Here is a 13,848-nt window from a genome sequence, read left to right as displayed (position 1 = left end):
GACCTATGCAAATTAGGCTTTGGCCTAGAACGAGCCCGAACCTAGTTTGATAGTTGTTTTGGGTCATGCTTGGGTTGCTGACCCGCAACCCAAAACTTGACAAAAATATTTTCTTATTAAACTTTGGTGTAAAATTTACATCAAAAGACAGGCCCAAAAACATTTTCTTATTAAACTTTTGATGTAAAATTTACTGGGCAGTCTGACCCCAACGTGACAAAAGACAAGCTCGATAGCTTAACCGGGTTAGGTCTGGGCTTTAAACCGGTTCGACATGGAAAATACTCACATCTAGGTTTACTCAGCAGTTTCTCCTACTGTAAGACATCAGTGGTTCTTCATTCAAAGAAAAGGCATACATGGTTCCAATCTTATCCCAACACATTGTCATAAACCACATGATTACAACTCCCTTTGTTTCCCCCCCTGCTGTTCTCCCCAGTATCATAAGAAAGCAGTCCTTAGGAGAAAGAAAGAAGCAAGCCTAAAAAGCATATATGCATGATATTCTTTTTTACTTATCGTTTTGATATTAACATGGTCTCCAATGAATATGTTTGATTATTATCGTTCACGGCTACTTATTAGAAGTTGATAAAATTTGACGATGTGAAAGTAATTTTTATGATAAATCCATTAGTATAATTTTCATGTGATAATTCTCAATAGTTTTGTGTATACTAGTGATCAAAATTTACAAAATTTGAATACACATATTTTTGAACAACATCTATTTAAATAGTAACATTGCGCGGAAAAGCTTTTATAATGCTCAGTGCCCCCTTCACAGTATTTCATTTCTAACAATCTACTATCTAACTCATTACTCATCCCAGACAAAATGGCTTTGCAGTCCGCGCCATAATCATCAGACTTCCATCTGCTATGATCCATGGCTAGTGATATTATTTCGCCGAGAGCCTTTTTAACTGCCCATGGATGGGCATCGGATTTCATTCACGTTCGCTGGAGTAGTTCTAGCTTTCTGCACGCATTCCCACACCACACACTCGCCACTGTCTTAAAAAGCGCTCACTGCTCTGTCCTCAGTCCTGACGCCCAAGAGCAAGTGAAGAGACAGAGAGAGAGAGATGGGCGTGGCGACGGTGACCGAGCTGAAACAGAGCATCTCCGGGAAGAGGACGTTCCGGCCGAGCCTCGTCAGCCGCCACGCCAATGAGTGGTAACTGATTCTGCTTCCTCGGATCTTGTATTCCTGTTGTGAACTGAACCCTGTGGATAATTTGGCAGTTGATTATCCATTTGCTTGATTCAAGAGTAGCACGAGCGTGACACCTGTACCTTCCGAGAGTACAAGTTTTCACATACTCGCAGCAATCTAAAATTATGCCCGAGGAGAGTTGCTTTCAATGTGATGCGTCAGCGCTTCTTCATCTTGCAGGCCTCCGACCGACGTCTCCAGCGACCTCACCGTCGAAGTGGGCGCGTCCAGCTTCGCTCTCCACAAGGTGAGAATTCCCGACAAGTGAACCACAGCTTGGCACGAAAGGTTGCTTCACTTGCACAGCAGAAACGATGTGCTAACGTCGACGGCATAGCTGTTCGCGCAGTTCCCGCTGGTCTCCCGGAGCGGCAAGATCCGGCGGCTCGTCGCGGAGGCCAAGGACACCAAGCTGGTGCGGCTCAGCCTGCACGGCACCCCCGGGGGCGCGCCAGCGTTCGAGCTCGCCGCCAAGTTCTGCTACGGCGTCCACATCGACGTCACGGTCGCCAACGTCGCCATGCTGCGCTGCGCGGCGCACTACCTGCAGATGACGGAGGACTTTTCCGACAAGAACCTCGAGCTCCGCGCCGAGGCCTTCCTCCGCGATGCCGTGCTCCCCAGCATCGTCAGCTCCGTCGCCGTCCTCCGCAGCTGCGAGGCGCTGCTCCCCGCCGCCGAGGACGTCAACCTCGTCGCCCGCCTCATCGCCGCCATCGCCAACAACGTGTGCAAGGAGCAGCTCACGTCGGGGCTGTCCAAGCTGGACCAGAGCGCGCAGCTGAAGCCGTCGGCGGCGTTCGTCGAGCTCTACTCGCCGGGCGACTGGTGGGGCAAGTCGCTCGCCGGCCTCGGCCTCGACTTCTTCCAGCGGCTGCTCTCCGCCGTGAAGGCCAAGGGGCTCAAGCAGGAGACAGTGACCCGGATCCTCATCAACTACGCACAGAACTCGCTGCACGGGCTCATGGCGAGGGACGTGAACGGCGCAGCCAAATGTGGGGGCGCCGCCGCGGACGTCGAAGTCGTCAAGAAGCAGCGCGCCGTCGTGGAGACCATCGTGGGCCTGCTCCCGGCGCAGTCCAAGAAGAGCCCAGTGCCGATGGCCTTCCTCTCGGGGCTCCTCAAGACGGCGATGGCGGTGTCCGCGTCGAGCATCTGCAGGGCCGATCTCGAGAAACGGATCGGCATGCAGCTGGACCAGGCCATCCTGGAGGATATACTCATCGCCGCCGGCGCCGGTGCAACCACGCCAACCGGGCAGCAGCACGGGCTGTACGACACGGACGTGGTGGCACGGATTTTCTCGGTGTTCCTCAACCTGGACGACGACAGCGAGGAGGACGGCGGGTTCGACTACGACAGCCCGCGGTCCCCGAAGCAGAGCCTCCTGGTGAAGGCCGCCAAGCTGCTAGACAGCTACCTCGCCGAGGTGGCGCTCGACTCCAACCTCGTCCCGCACAAGTTCATCTCCCTCGCCGAGCTGCTCCCCGACCACGCCCGCCTCGTCACCGACGGGGTCTACCGCGCCGTTGACATCTTCCTCAAGGCACGCCACTGCAGTTGATTTCCTTTCGCACGCTATCTAGCTAGCTTTTGATTCATTGCGGCCAGTTTAGCTTGATGCATGTTGAGCTGAGTGCAGGTACACCCGAACATCAAGGAGGCGGAGAGGTACCGTCTGTGCAAGGCCATCGACTGCCAGCGGCTGACGCCGGATGCGTGCAGCCACGCGGCGCAGAACGAGCGGCTCCCAGTGCAGATGGCGGTGCAGGTCCTCTACTTCGAGCAGCTCCGCTTGCGGAGCGCGATCCAGGCCGGGGGCGGCGTTGGTGGGCACGACCCGGCGCTCTTCTTCGGGTGCGCATCGGCGGCGGCCGCCGCGTCGGCGCATGGCAGCGTGAACATGCGTTCCGGGAGCGGGGTGGGCAGCGGCGCGATGTCGCCACGGGACAACTACGCGTCAGTGCGGCGGGAGAACCGGGAGCTGAAGTTGGAGGTGGCGCGCATGCGGATGCGGCTGACGGACCTGGAGAAGGACCACGTGAGCATGAAGCGGGAGCTGGTGCACGTCGGCCCCGCCAACCGCCTGCTCCGGGGGTTCACGCGCAGCCTCGGCAGGCTCAACGAGCTCTTCCGGATGCGCCGCCCGGCCACCGAGCCAGGGTTACAGCAGCTCGGCGCCAAGGCCACCGCCAACGCCAAGGTGCTCTTCCAGCGCCGCCGCCGCCGCCACTCCATCTCGTGATCTCGAACAGGAGCCGACCGCTGCTGATCGGAAAAAGTGTGCATACAAGAAACAAGGTTGGAGTGCTGCTTTACTTCTTCCCGGCTTTTGTGGGGGATTGCATGGTCTTCTGTTGATAAAATTCATGGCGTACGACAGCATGCCATGCAATTCATGTACTATATGGATTATGGATGGTTTCGAGTGGTCCATGAATCAGTGTGCAAAGTACGGATCAGTGTGGCTGTGGAGAGAATTTGGATGGGATCCGGATCAGGGAAACACGATTTCGTTTCGCAAAATATTCTGTGGGCATGGTGAATTTTGTTCAAACGGTTTGAACGTGACTTTAATTTGATATATGGGTGAAATTTTGAGGAAATCACGGTGGAGCAGCTGCAACAACCACAATGGAGTCATGTATGTGTACACTTGCCTCAGTAGTGTGGAGTATTCATGAACAGAATCGCTAGATGAAGGGCTTGAACCTTCGACCTTGTGGTTAACAGCCACATGCTCTAACCAACTGAGCTACTCCATGCGGAGTTTCCGTACACTTACTTTCACAACATACTAATTCAGATTCAACGATTGTAAAACAAACCCGAAAGGAAGAAATAGAAAGGGTGAGAATGGTTCGTACATAACTCTAGCAATTTATGAAAAAAAAAAAACCAAGTGGGCTGTTTAGGAGTAAATGAAGTAGCGCTTGACAGCATGCCAAGCTAAGATGGAAATGATTAATAGTTCCAAGATACTAGTAACAGATGGAAATTAAAAATCGGGGAGGCCTTTCATTAAAAGAGCTATTTCACCAAATATCCATGATATCTTAGTTACCCTTGTCGATTTCTTATGTCGAAGCCATAAGCTGTTGTTTTAGTGGAAATGCTCCAACAAGAGCATATACACAATGGTGCCATCGACTCATCGTAGCCGTCTTATAACATTGCACATTAGCAAAATTTTTGGTGGGGTAATATAATGTTTTCAGATTAGTCTCGCAAAGCAGACATCAGATTTCTACCTTCCAGAAGAAAATAACAAGCTTGATTTGTTTGAGACCATAAAGGATCAAACTTAGGCCCATGTATCCTCTCTACCTTACAAGAAGTCTTCAATTCGTAGAAGCTTTGGCATTGTGCCAGCTGGGTTGGGCCTGGCAGACCTCCTAACGAACAGAAACATATTCATCCAAGCTTCATGGGCAGATGTAAGTTTCTAATCCAATCCAGCCCTTGTAGGCTTATTACCCAAAAATCCGGTTCTGCGGGGCACTAGCAGCCTCAGTGGTGCGTCCGACCGAGATGGCATAAAGCCCATTAATATTCTGATACAAAACTTTTCTCGTTAACTTTTTCTCAAATATTTTTCTCGTTAAGTTTTTTCTCAAAAAATTTCAGCTAAACTTGTTCTTAAAAGGTTTTCCTCAAAATTTTGAAAGAAATTTTTTTAAACAGTTTCCAAAAATAGAAAGACGTGGAGGGAAAAAATTTCTAAAAAAAAAGAAAAGAAAGGGCTGTCAGAAGGGGGCGCGAGTTTACCCACTCGCGCATGCGAGAATTACGAGCATCCCATGTTACCTCTACAACACAAACCAAGACCCAGCTGACCTCTGAACTTTTTATTTTTATATTTCTTAAATAAAAAACTATAAAAGTAGGCATCAAATAAATATTTCATCCTTCTAGCAGGCGACATGTAAAAAAAACAGCATTCTAATGTTTTCAAAATTCAAAACACTATCGAATAGTCTTGAAACATTATGAAAAAATGTATGGTGTAGAGGATACTGTAATCCAGCTCTCCAAAAATTTCAACTGACAAATACTTGTACAGTGAGAAACAAAAAAGGGACAAATTTTATTGTATAGATTCCGACAGACTCTGTACAATGAATTTTTTGTTTTTTATTTTACAGATCATATTTTGTCTGAAAATTTTTAGAGAGCTATATCATAGTATCTTAAACACCACAATTTTTTTCAGAATTTTTATTGACAATTTTGAAAGTGTTTTGAATTTTGAGAGCATTAAAACATATTATTTTTATTTTTTAAACATGTCACTCGTTGGAAGAGTGACATGTCCAATAGTCTAGATATGTGATTGTTTTTAAAACGGACACCTATTTTTTCAATTTTTTTATTTATGAAACATAAAAATAATAGGAAACTTAGCTTATGCCTCTCGGCACTAGGCTGCTGCAAGGCCAAAAGGCCGAGAACCCTATCACCGGAGTCGAGTGCTCTTATCCAAAGTAGAGGAGAGGGAGGGGGGAGGCGGCTCTGCCGCTTGGGACTGCTCCGCCCAAGATGGACACGATTGCCCCTTATTTGGTCTTTGGCCGATGAGGATGGAGTTCATACTCTCTCTCTCTCTCTCTCTCTCTCTCTCTCTCTCTCTCTCTCTCTCTCTCTCTCTCTCTCTCTCTCTCTCAGCTGAGTACATATGGGGCGTGCAGGTTTTCCTCTTTCTCGGTTGGATCCAGATGGAATCAATCTATCCTCATCTTCCACCTTGAGCTCCTCCTATTCTTCGGCGATTTCTTCCACCTCCCTTGTGTTGGCATCGGTCTAACCCTTCCTATCAATGTGGTGATGCCCACAGTGTCGCCAGCTTGCCTTCTCAGAGGTGGGCCTCGTTGTGACATGCGTCGGCCACACATTGGAGGTCTTCTCTGTCTCAGTTGTTGGGTGCTCAGCCATGTGCTCACCGCCGTGCGAGCTCTGGTGGTCACGTCTTCACCGGTCTTGTGGTGGTGTTTCTGTTTGATAGCACCTTCACGTGCGCTTCTTGCAGGTGGTTGTCTGTCGGTGCTCATGCTCTCTCGGTTATCAACAGCAGGTGGTCTGGCATTTGCTTGGTTCGTGGCTACGTCGTGCGCGTGCGCTCGTGCATCTGTGTGTGCATGTGCGGGTTGGATGTGCCCTTGTGCGCGCTATTCTTGTCCGGCTGTTGATAGCAGCCTCCCTGGCCTGGAGTGGGGCTCTTGCTGTTATGGTGATTGCTGCTCCTCAGGTACTTGTTGTGGTGTGCACTATTGTAGGTATTAGGTATTGTATCTCCGAAAATACTCACCTCTTAGACATCGTTATAGAGGGGGTGTCTCTGTTTTCTATGACAATGCATTCGCATACCTTGCCTTCGGCTTCATCATTGGAAAGTAAGACCGTACCCGTTACCTTTAAATTTTAAGCTTGCAATTTGCTATATTATGTGCCTATTAATTTGTGTACTGATATTGGGAAGAATTGCAAGCTACTACAATGGTTTTTTTATACTCGATGATGATAGCTGGCTTCGGGAGATTATTATGAGAGTACAATAGTTGTTCTAGAGTGCAATTGTGAAGAATTTCATATTTAGTTTTATTGTCTTGTTTATCTATTGGCAATTAAACTATTATATCTATTCTGGTAGATAAATGAAAATTTTGTTATATGCTAGTTGTTTAATTGCTAGATAATCAAGACGTTAAGCTTGTTGATTGTGATCTAGAACTCTAATTTGGTATTGTCACACTAGTTGATAATCCATTTAAGCCATTGGTGTTGGATGTCTGTTAATTTGGTAACCCGCACTGAGAGCTCACTAAATAACTTAACACATGTTAATATGTTTCTTGTGTTATCCCACCTTATAATGAATGCCATAGTTTATATCATTTTGAATATGAGTAGAATTATGTATGTTGAATGCTTTGATAAAATGCTCATGCTCGAATATGCATTGTTTATCATTGGCTATTGTTTATTATTCTTTATGTTTAAATTTAGAATCTATTTAATCAGAATGTTGCTAAATAAACATTTGAAACAAAAATCTAGACAACATAGAGTAATGACTGCTCACTCAGATGTCATTAAACCTGGCATGTTCAACGACGCATGCTTTAGACGTTGGTAGATTAAGACTAGGATTTGGCTGACCGATCTGAAATTATTTTGGATCGTTGCTAGTGCTCTCCCAGAGCCTGTGCTAACTCTTACCGATGCGATAGCACATTCCACTACTGATGTAGAAAGGGCCAAATGGGAAGAAGCAAACCAAGCTTGCCTACCTCATTTGCTAAAAGTCATGTCGAACTGTCTGTTTGACGTGTAATCAGGGTTCGTTTTGGCCAAGGACCTATGGAAAGAACTTGAGAAAAAGTTCTCATAAGTGGCTGATGGAAATAAGTCATTTACCACTGAAAAATTCCTCAACTTTAAAATGTCTGAGGGAAGGTCTATGATGGAGCAGTTGCAGGAGCTTCAGCTCATTGTGAGGGACTTAGTCAAGTATAGCTGCATCTTTCAGACATTTTTTTGGTGAACTCTATTATGGTCGGCATGACTTCGTGACTGCTCACCGACACATAAAGAATCAAATGACACTCTTTGAGCTATCTACTGCTATCAATGTCGAGGAATGTGCAAGGACCAGTAACAAGCCATTGCCACAAGTATAAGCTCACCTAGTGGAGAAAAGCTCAACCTTGAAGTCCCAGAACCAGAAGCAAAAGAAGAATCATGCTCTGCCTCTCCAAAACCGGAATAAGCCCAAAGGCAAGAAGATGATGATAAAGGACTTAATTTGCTACATCTGTGGCGCGCCTGGGCACACCACCCGCAATTGCTAGGATAGGAAGGACAAAGGTTTTGCTCTAGTGTAGCGCAAGGAAGCACATGTGGTGTTGGGTCCCTTCTGTTCCAATGGGCATGTACCACAGGCCTTTATGGCAAGTCTATCAAATGATTGGAGGATTGATTCTGGTGCTACTATTCATATATGTAATGATAGCTCTGCACTCTCTTCTTTTCAAGATGCAGCCAGTGCCCTGTCTTGATGGGTAACGGTGTACCGGTAGCAATACATGAGATTGGACATGTTTTCCTCAAGATGACTTCGGGCAAGACAATCATCTTAAAATACATGTTGTTCATGACGACCATGAGCTAGAACCTCATCTCAGTATCACAGTTGCTTTGCCAAGGTCTTAAGTTAGTGCTCGAGTCGAATAAAATTGTTTTGACAAAGTTTGGTGATTTCTTAGGGAAAGCGTAAGGGTTTGGTGGTATGTTATGTATGTATGTAATAAAAGATTATTCTTATTCTACCATTCATGAGGTTTGTAGTAAGAAAAATGATTTGTGGCATTCCTAATTATGAGGATCCGTCCAAATAGTATTCAAATTAATCATCAGGCGGATCATTTTTCATAATCCAACCTCAATGATTAACCCGAATACCATTCCGGCAGTCCCGACACGTATTTTGTGCCCAAGGATCGGAACACATGCCTCCAACATAGTGCATCACAACATAGCTTAATAAAGAGCAAGTAATAAACATTTATATTACAAATATTAAGCATGCAATTGATTTCAATAATTTACAACAAAAGCGAGCTAGGAGGTGACAAAACCCCTCAACTCCTAACTAACAAAAGAGACTACGCAGCGGAAGAAAATAAACTATACAACAAAAGTATATGGAGTCACATGCCCTTAGACTCCATACCAAAAACTGAGTTTGGAGTAGAATGTGCTACTCCTGCCCGCCACCCTGATCGGCAGGCACAAAGTAGCCAAACACCGTCTCTTCCTCGCCGACCTGCGAACCTACATCAACTTAAGGGCAGCACCCTGAGTACGAAGGTACTCGCAAGTCTTACACAATATAGAGCACATATACATAGCTCGACTCCAAGGATCATGCATTAGCTGATAGCAAGGATTAAACATGGTTAAGTGAATTAAAGCGGTAAGCAACCTAGACATATGTGTGTGCAACTAACTTGACCAACATATATGACACTACATTGCATCACCAACTGAATATAAGTAATTGTAATCAACATGTGTATCAAAAGTATAACAAGTACTAACTCTGACCACTCCCACATAACCACCATGCCCATACCACCACCAAAAACCCGAACCACAAATCCACAACGAACCTCTACGACCGATACGGATGAAACAATAGCATGCTCATGACCGAGAGCACGGCAGTTTGAACTGTTTATACACCATGCAGGGGATACTCCTGGACCCACATGACACGAGGACCATACGGCTTGTGCCACCCGCTAAAGTGCACACAAAGGGTACCCGTGACAACCTTTCCCATCCAGCCCCAACAGTGTGGGGCATGCATCGCTCGGCGTGGCGATACTAGAACTACTCCCGGAGCAAACTAGTACCGCTTACAAGCCCGCCCGCTCACACCGTCGATGTTCATGCCCACAAAGCCACAACTGCGAAGGTATTCGGCTCGCCTTACCATTAGATCGACATGTGGTGAGTAAGGTAAGTGCTAAAGCCAACGGTACCGACGGACGGCCTTAAATGATGCAAGCGGTCTATGGTGCTCGGGTTTCCTCTCCCGACCTGCCACCTGGACTTTTCACTGAGGTAGACGACACCCCTAACACCGCCCACATCTCGTCTCATACTCATCACTCACCAACCACCTCACCAACAGCATGTATTTGTAATCAACAGTAATCCCTATACTCGCGAACAACAGAAAACACCGTCGTTCGACTTCTACCGAAAGACCTAAGCATTGAACAATTACTCGTACCTAGACATAACACCATATCTAGGCTACAAGGAAATTACTTGAACAATTGACCAATGTAGAAAGATGCAATCGGCATAGGTTCTACCCAAGGGTACCTGACACATACATACATACATAAGCATATTCATCAATTGAGACTTCCAAATTTGACATGGGTGAAATATGTTAGTTGCTTACCTTGATGCACTGGTTCACAAAGGTGCGACGCCTCGGGATCGACCTCGGTTTCCGGGATCGATGGATCGGCGTGTTCTAAGAAACATAACGCGTGCAATGATAAGCATAAATAAAATGTAACAATCTAAGCCACAAGGTGCAAATGATGAAATGCCATGAAAATATGCTTTAAAATATAGGAAAACATTTTTCCTAGCTAGAACAAGTCATAAGAAGACTAGAAAAATTGGTTTCATCCATTTTCAACTTGTAAAGAATTAATGGTGAATTAATGAAGCTTAAGCCTAATTTATTAGCCTAAAACATTTAATCCGAAATTTAATGGCTGGGAATATTTTTAATAGATATAGTAGTTTATTACGAAACCAACAAAATTAGTTTCATAATTTTTGGAGTTTGTATGAATTAATTATGAATTTTACAAGTTATCAGAAGAGGCTGATGAACAGTGCACCCGGATACTCCGGTGAAGGCCGGATACTCCGGGGTACCGGAGACTCCGGGAGACTCTCCGGCAGCACCCTCTTTGTTATTTTCGGCTGGGGCTCACCCTGAGACTCCGGAGAAGCTCCAGAACTGGACTGTTTTGAGGGGGAAAATGCCCGGAATGAATTGCGATCTTCTCCAAACCAGAAGGGAACATGTTTGAGCTAGTTCAAAGGTTCTAGAACTCATTTAACAACCTAGAAACTCCATTACTAACTCAAATTCATCAAATTCGTCAAATTAGGTCTAAAACATCCAAAAATGCCCAAACTTCACCACCTAGCTCCAAATTCGGATTTCGACCAACCAAATACGTATCCAAGCCATGGGAAGCCTAGAGGACTTACCCAAGGTGCTTTGCCGAGGTTGCGGAGCGCCGTGAGAAGGAGAAAATGGTGGGAAATCGAAGAACTCTGGTGTTCTTCACTTTTCAACCCTAACACCAAAAGACATCCAAATCGGCTCAAATCCTTCGGGAATGAGCAAACAAATTGGAGGAATGGAATGCTTGTGAGCTTGTGATCGTAATGGTACCACATGCATAGCTTGATTCGGCTCCTAGAGTGTGGATTTGAAGGAGAAAGGAGAGAGGGAGTGAGAGGGAGAGTGAGCTCTTGCTCCCTTGCTTTGGCTGGTTGGGAGAGGAGAGAGGCACGTGAGTGGGAGTGAGGGAGAAGGTGGGGCTGCTGCCCAAGTGGAGGGAGAGATGGTGGGGCCGGGTGGGTCCCACATGTTAGAGAGAAAGAGGTCTATTTTAATTGTGAATTTAATTCTTTTCTCTCCCGGATTTCTTTCTCTCATCCAATTGATTTCAAATGAATTGCATTAATATTCCGAATTATAATTACGCAAAATTAAACATAATGCTTAAAAAGTATGATTATGATTAATTGTGTGATTAAGAATTTGGGGACGTGACACTAATTATGTCATATTAATTCGAGTGCCACTAAACGTTTAAGCAACATGAATTTGATTCTTGGTTATAAACTTGATGCTTCTAGATGTGAGATATGTGTGCAAGCGAAGCAACCTCGTCTACATTTGAAGTCAGTAGAAGAGAAAGATAAGTCACTCTAGACCTTATCCACTCTAATGTATGTGAAATTAATGTCATAATATCTAAAGGCGCTAAATGCTATTTCCTCATTCTAATAGATGATGCAATTGTTACATCTATCTAATGAGAACAAAAGATGAATCACTAGAACATTTAAAAATCTACAAGGTTGAAGTAGAAAACCAATTAGAAAGGAAGGTCAAGGGCTTAAGGTATGATAATGGAGGAGAATGCCTCTCCAACCTATTTTCTGAATACTGTGCAGAAAGTGGGATTGTTCATGAGACCACTGCCCCATAACCTCCCTAATTTAACGGGATAGCCAAGTGAAAAAACTGAACTATATGCGACTTAGTTAATTCTTTGTTGTAGAGTTAAGGTACATCGGATGTATGGTGGGGTGAGGTGGTTCTCACAGTGTGCTATGTCCTCAACAGGGTACCTCCCCGCAACTGCGAAGAGACACTATACGAAGGATTTAGAGGAAAAGGGATGAACCTTTCTCATCTTCGGACCTAGGGCTGTCATGCAAAAGTCAATCTACCTTTACCGAAGAAAATGAAGATAGGACTAAAGACCATTGATTGCGTCTTCCTGGGGTACGCTACTAACAGCACAACCTATAGATTTCTAGTGGTCAAATCTGAGATGAGCAAAGTCATTACTAATGTCATTGTGAAGTCTCATGATGCGAAATTATTTTAAGACATCTTTCCAATGAGAGGAAATGAGTAGTCACTCCAAAGGATTTGCAAGAACCATACTCTATTCCTTTGAGTGTGTATGATCATGCTCCTGATTTGGAGTTGAGAAGGAGTAAGCGACAATAGACTAAAAAATCATTGGGTGATGACTATGTCAGTTATTTAGCAGATGAAGAGCCACGCTCTCTCGCAGAGGCATATGCATAATTAGATGTGAAGTGCTGGAGGGAAGCAGACCGTAGCAAGATGGATTCCATCATGTCTAACAAAATGTAGGAAATTGCTGATCTCCTAGATAGGTGCAAGCCAATAGGATGTAAATTTATCTTTAAAAGGGTTTGCTCTGGATAGGTGTCTTGGCAATCCATATTATCAGAAATTGTGGTGGAAGATCTCGACTTATGGTGAATAGGGCATTCACCGCTGTCTTGGCAGCTGAGTGGTTTGAACTCGATGCTGTAATCCTTGGCGCATTGATCCATAAAACAACTTACCTGATCGCTAGAATCATCGCCCAAAAGTTCTTCGTCGAAGTTCACCCGATCGATCATCGGTTTGTCAATGGGAGGGGCAAAGTTATCGTAGAACCCCTTATCCGAAAAAACTGGTCCTCGACGTAGGCATAATCGATGACATGTTCCATGTAGAATTTTCAACACCTATTGCCATGATCCCCACGGACGGCACTAACTGTCGACGATTGATAAACGATCGATCTAACAAACTTGTTGAAGAACAGGGGGATGATTTAAATAGATGAATCACAAGGGGAACACAAAAAAGTTTTTTGACAGGTTCAGACCTTCCTGAGGATAATAACCTTATATCATGTTTGTCTTGTATTGATTTGAGCCTGTTACAAGGGGGTAGTTAGCCTAGATGGATCTAAACCTAGATGACAACTTTCTCCTTTGCTTCTGTTGGCTTCTAATGACTTGTTTGGGCTTGTATCGCTTGTGGTCCTTGTCCTCCGTAGGACTCCTTGGTTCCGTATATATATGGGTGGCGTACGTCCTCTGAACTCCTCTTTTCTATTCTTGGAGAAAGATATTCTCGGTTACGAGACACCTTGGGTATCTACAGGTAGTTTTCTTTCTTCCAGGGATCCCCTTCTCATAGATAAAGATATGTCCCGAGAATTATGGGAAACCCTGGAGTACCCGGATATGATAACTATCCATTAGTTATCATCAAATGACCCATCAGTATGTGAAATGAGGTTTCAACGGGTCAAGTGTTTGGCCAGCAAAGATAAACATTCTGCCCAACCGTATCATTGAGTAATACTCAGGCTCCCAATTAGGATGATGTGTCAAATCAAGTTCTCTGGGTTATCAGATCATCTACTCGGGGTTCTGAATGTCTCTGAGCTCTCAAGCGAGTTCTCAGGAAGGTGTTCCAT

At 45.2% G+C, this 13,848-nt stretch overlaps 1 protein-coding gene and 1 non-coding gene across 3 annotated transcripts; one reads left to right on the top strand and one right to left on the bottom strand.

Moving 5' to 3' along the window:
• Nucleotides 1-864: 864 nt before the first annotated feature.
• Nucleotides 865-3,964, top strand: LOC133911034 (BTB/POZ domain-containing protein At1g03010-like). Of its 2 annotated transcripts, none has more exons than XM_062353261.1 (4): nucleotides 865-1,183; nucleotides 1,403-1,469; nucleotides 1,572-2,768; nucleotides 2,865-3,964. In XM_062353261.1, exons 1-4 carry the CDS (start codon nucleotides 1,092-1,094, stop codon nucleotides 3,465-3,467), a joined length of 1,959 nt encoding a protein of 652 aa, XP_062209245.1. In that variant the 5' UTR covers nucleotides 865-1,091; the 3' UTR covers nucleotides 3,468-3,964. The 2 variants fall into 2 exon arrangements, with proteins under 2 accessions (XP_062209245.1, XP_062209244.1); XM_062353260.1 differs by having other exon boundaries at nucleotides 1,560-2,768.
• TRNAN-GUU (transfer RNA asparagine (anticodon GUU)) lies at nucleotides 3,914-3,988 on the bottom strand. The gene has a single exon. It is a non-coding gene; the product is annotated as a tRNA-Asn (tRNA).
• Between the last annotated feature and the right edge of the window lie 9,860 nt (nucleotides 3,989-13,848).

Source organism: Phragmites australis, chromosome 3 (assembly GCF_958298935.1).
Source record: "Phragmites australis chromosome 3, lpPhrAust1.1, whole genome shotgun sequence".
NCBI classification, from domain to species: Eukaryota; Viridiplantae; Streptophyta; class Magnoliopsida; order Poales; family Poaceae; genus Phragmites; species Phragmites australis.
The sequence above is the reverse complement of the archived record's forward strand: the minus strand, read 5'-3'. Positions and strand labels throughout refer to the sequence as shown.

Bases quoted from the DNA above. Each gene is read 5' to 3' on its own strand.
- LOC133911034 (XM_062353260.1), top strand. From the start codon at position 1,092: ATGGGCGTGGCGACGGTGACCGAGCTGAAACAGAGCATCTCCGGGAAG. The intron at 1,184-1,402 runs GTAACTGATTCT...TTCATCTTGCAG, and splicing joins AGCCGCCACGCCAATGAGTG to GCCTCCGACCGACGTCTCCA. The intron at 1,470-1,559 runs GTGAGAATTCCC...TCGACGGCATAG, and splicing joins CCAGCTTCGCTCTCCACAAG to CTGTTCGCGCAGTTCCCGCT.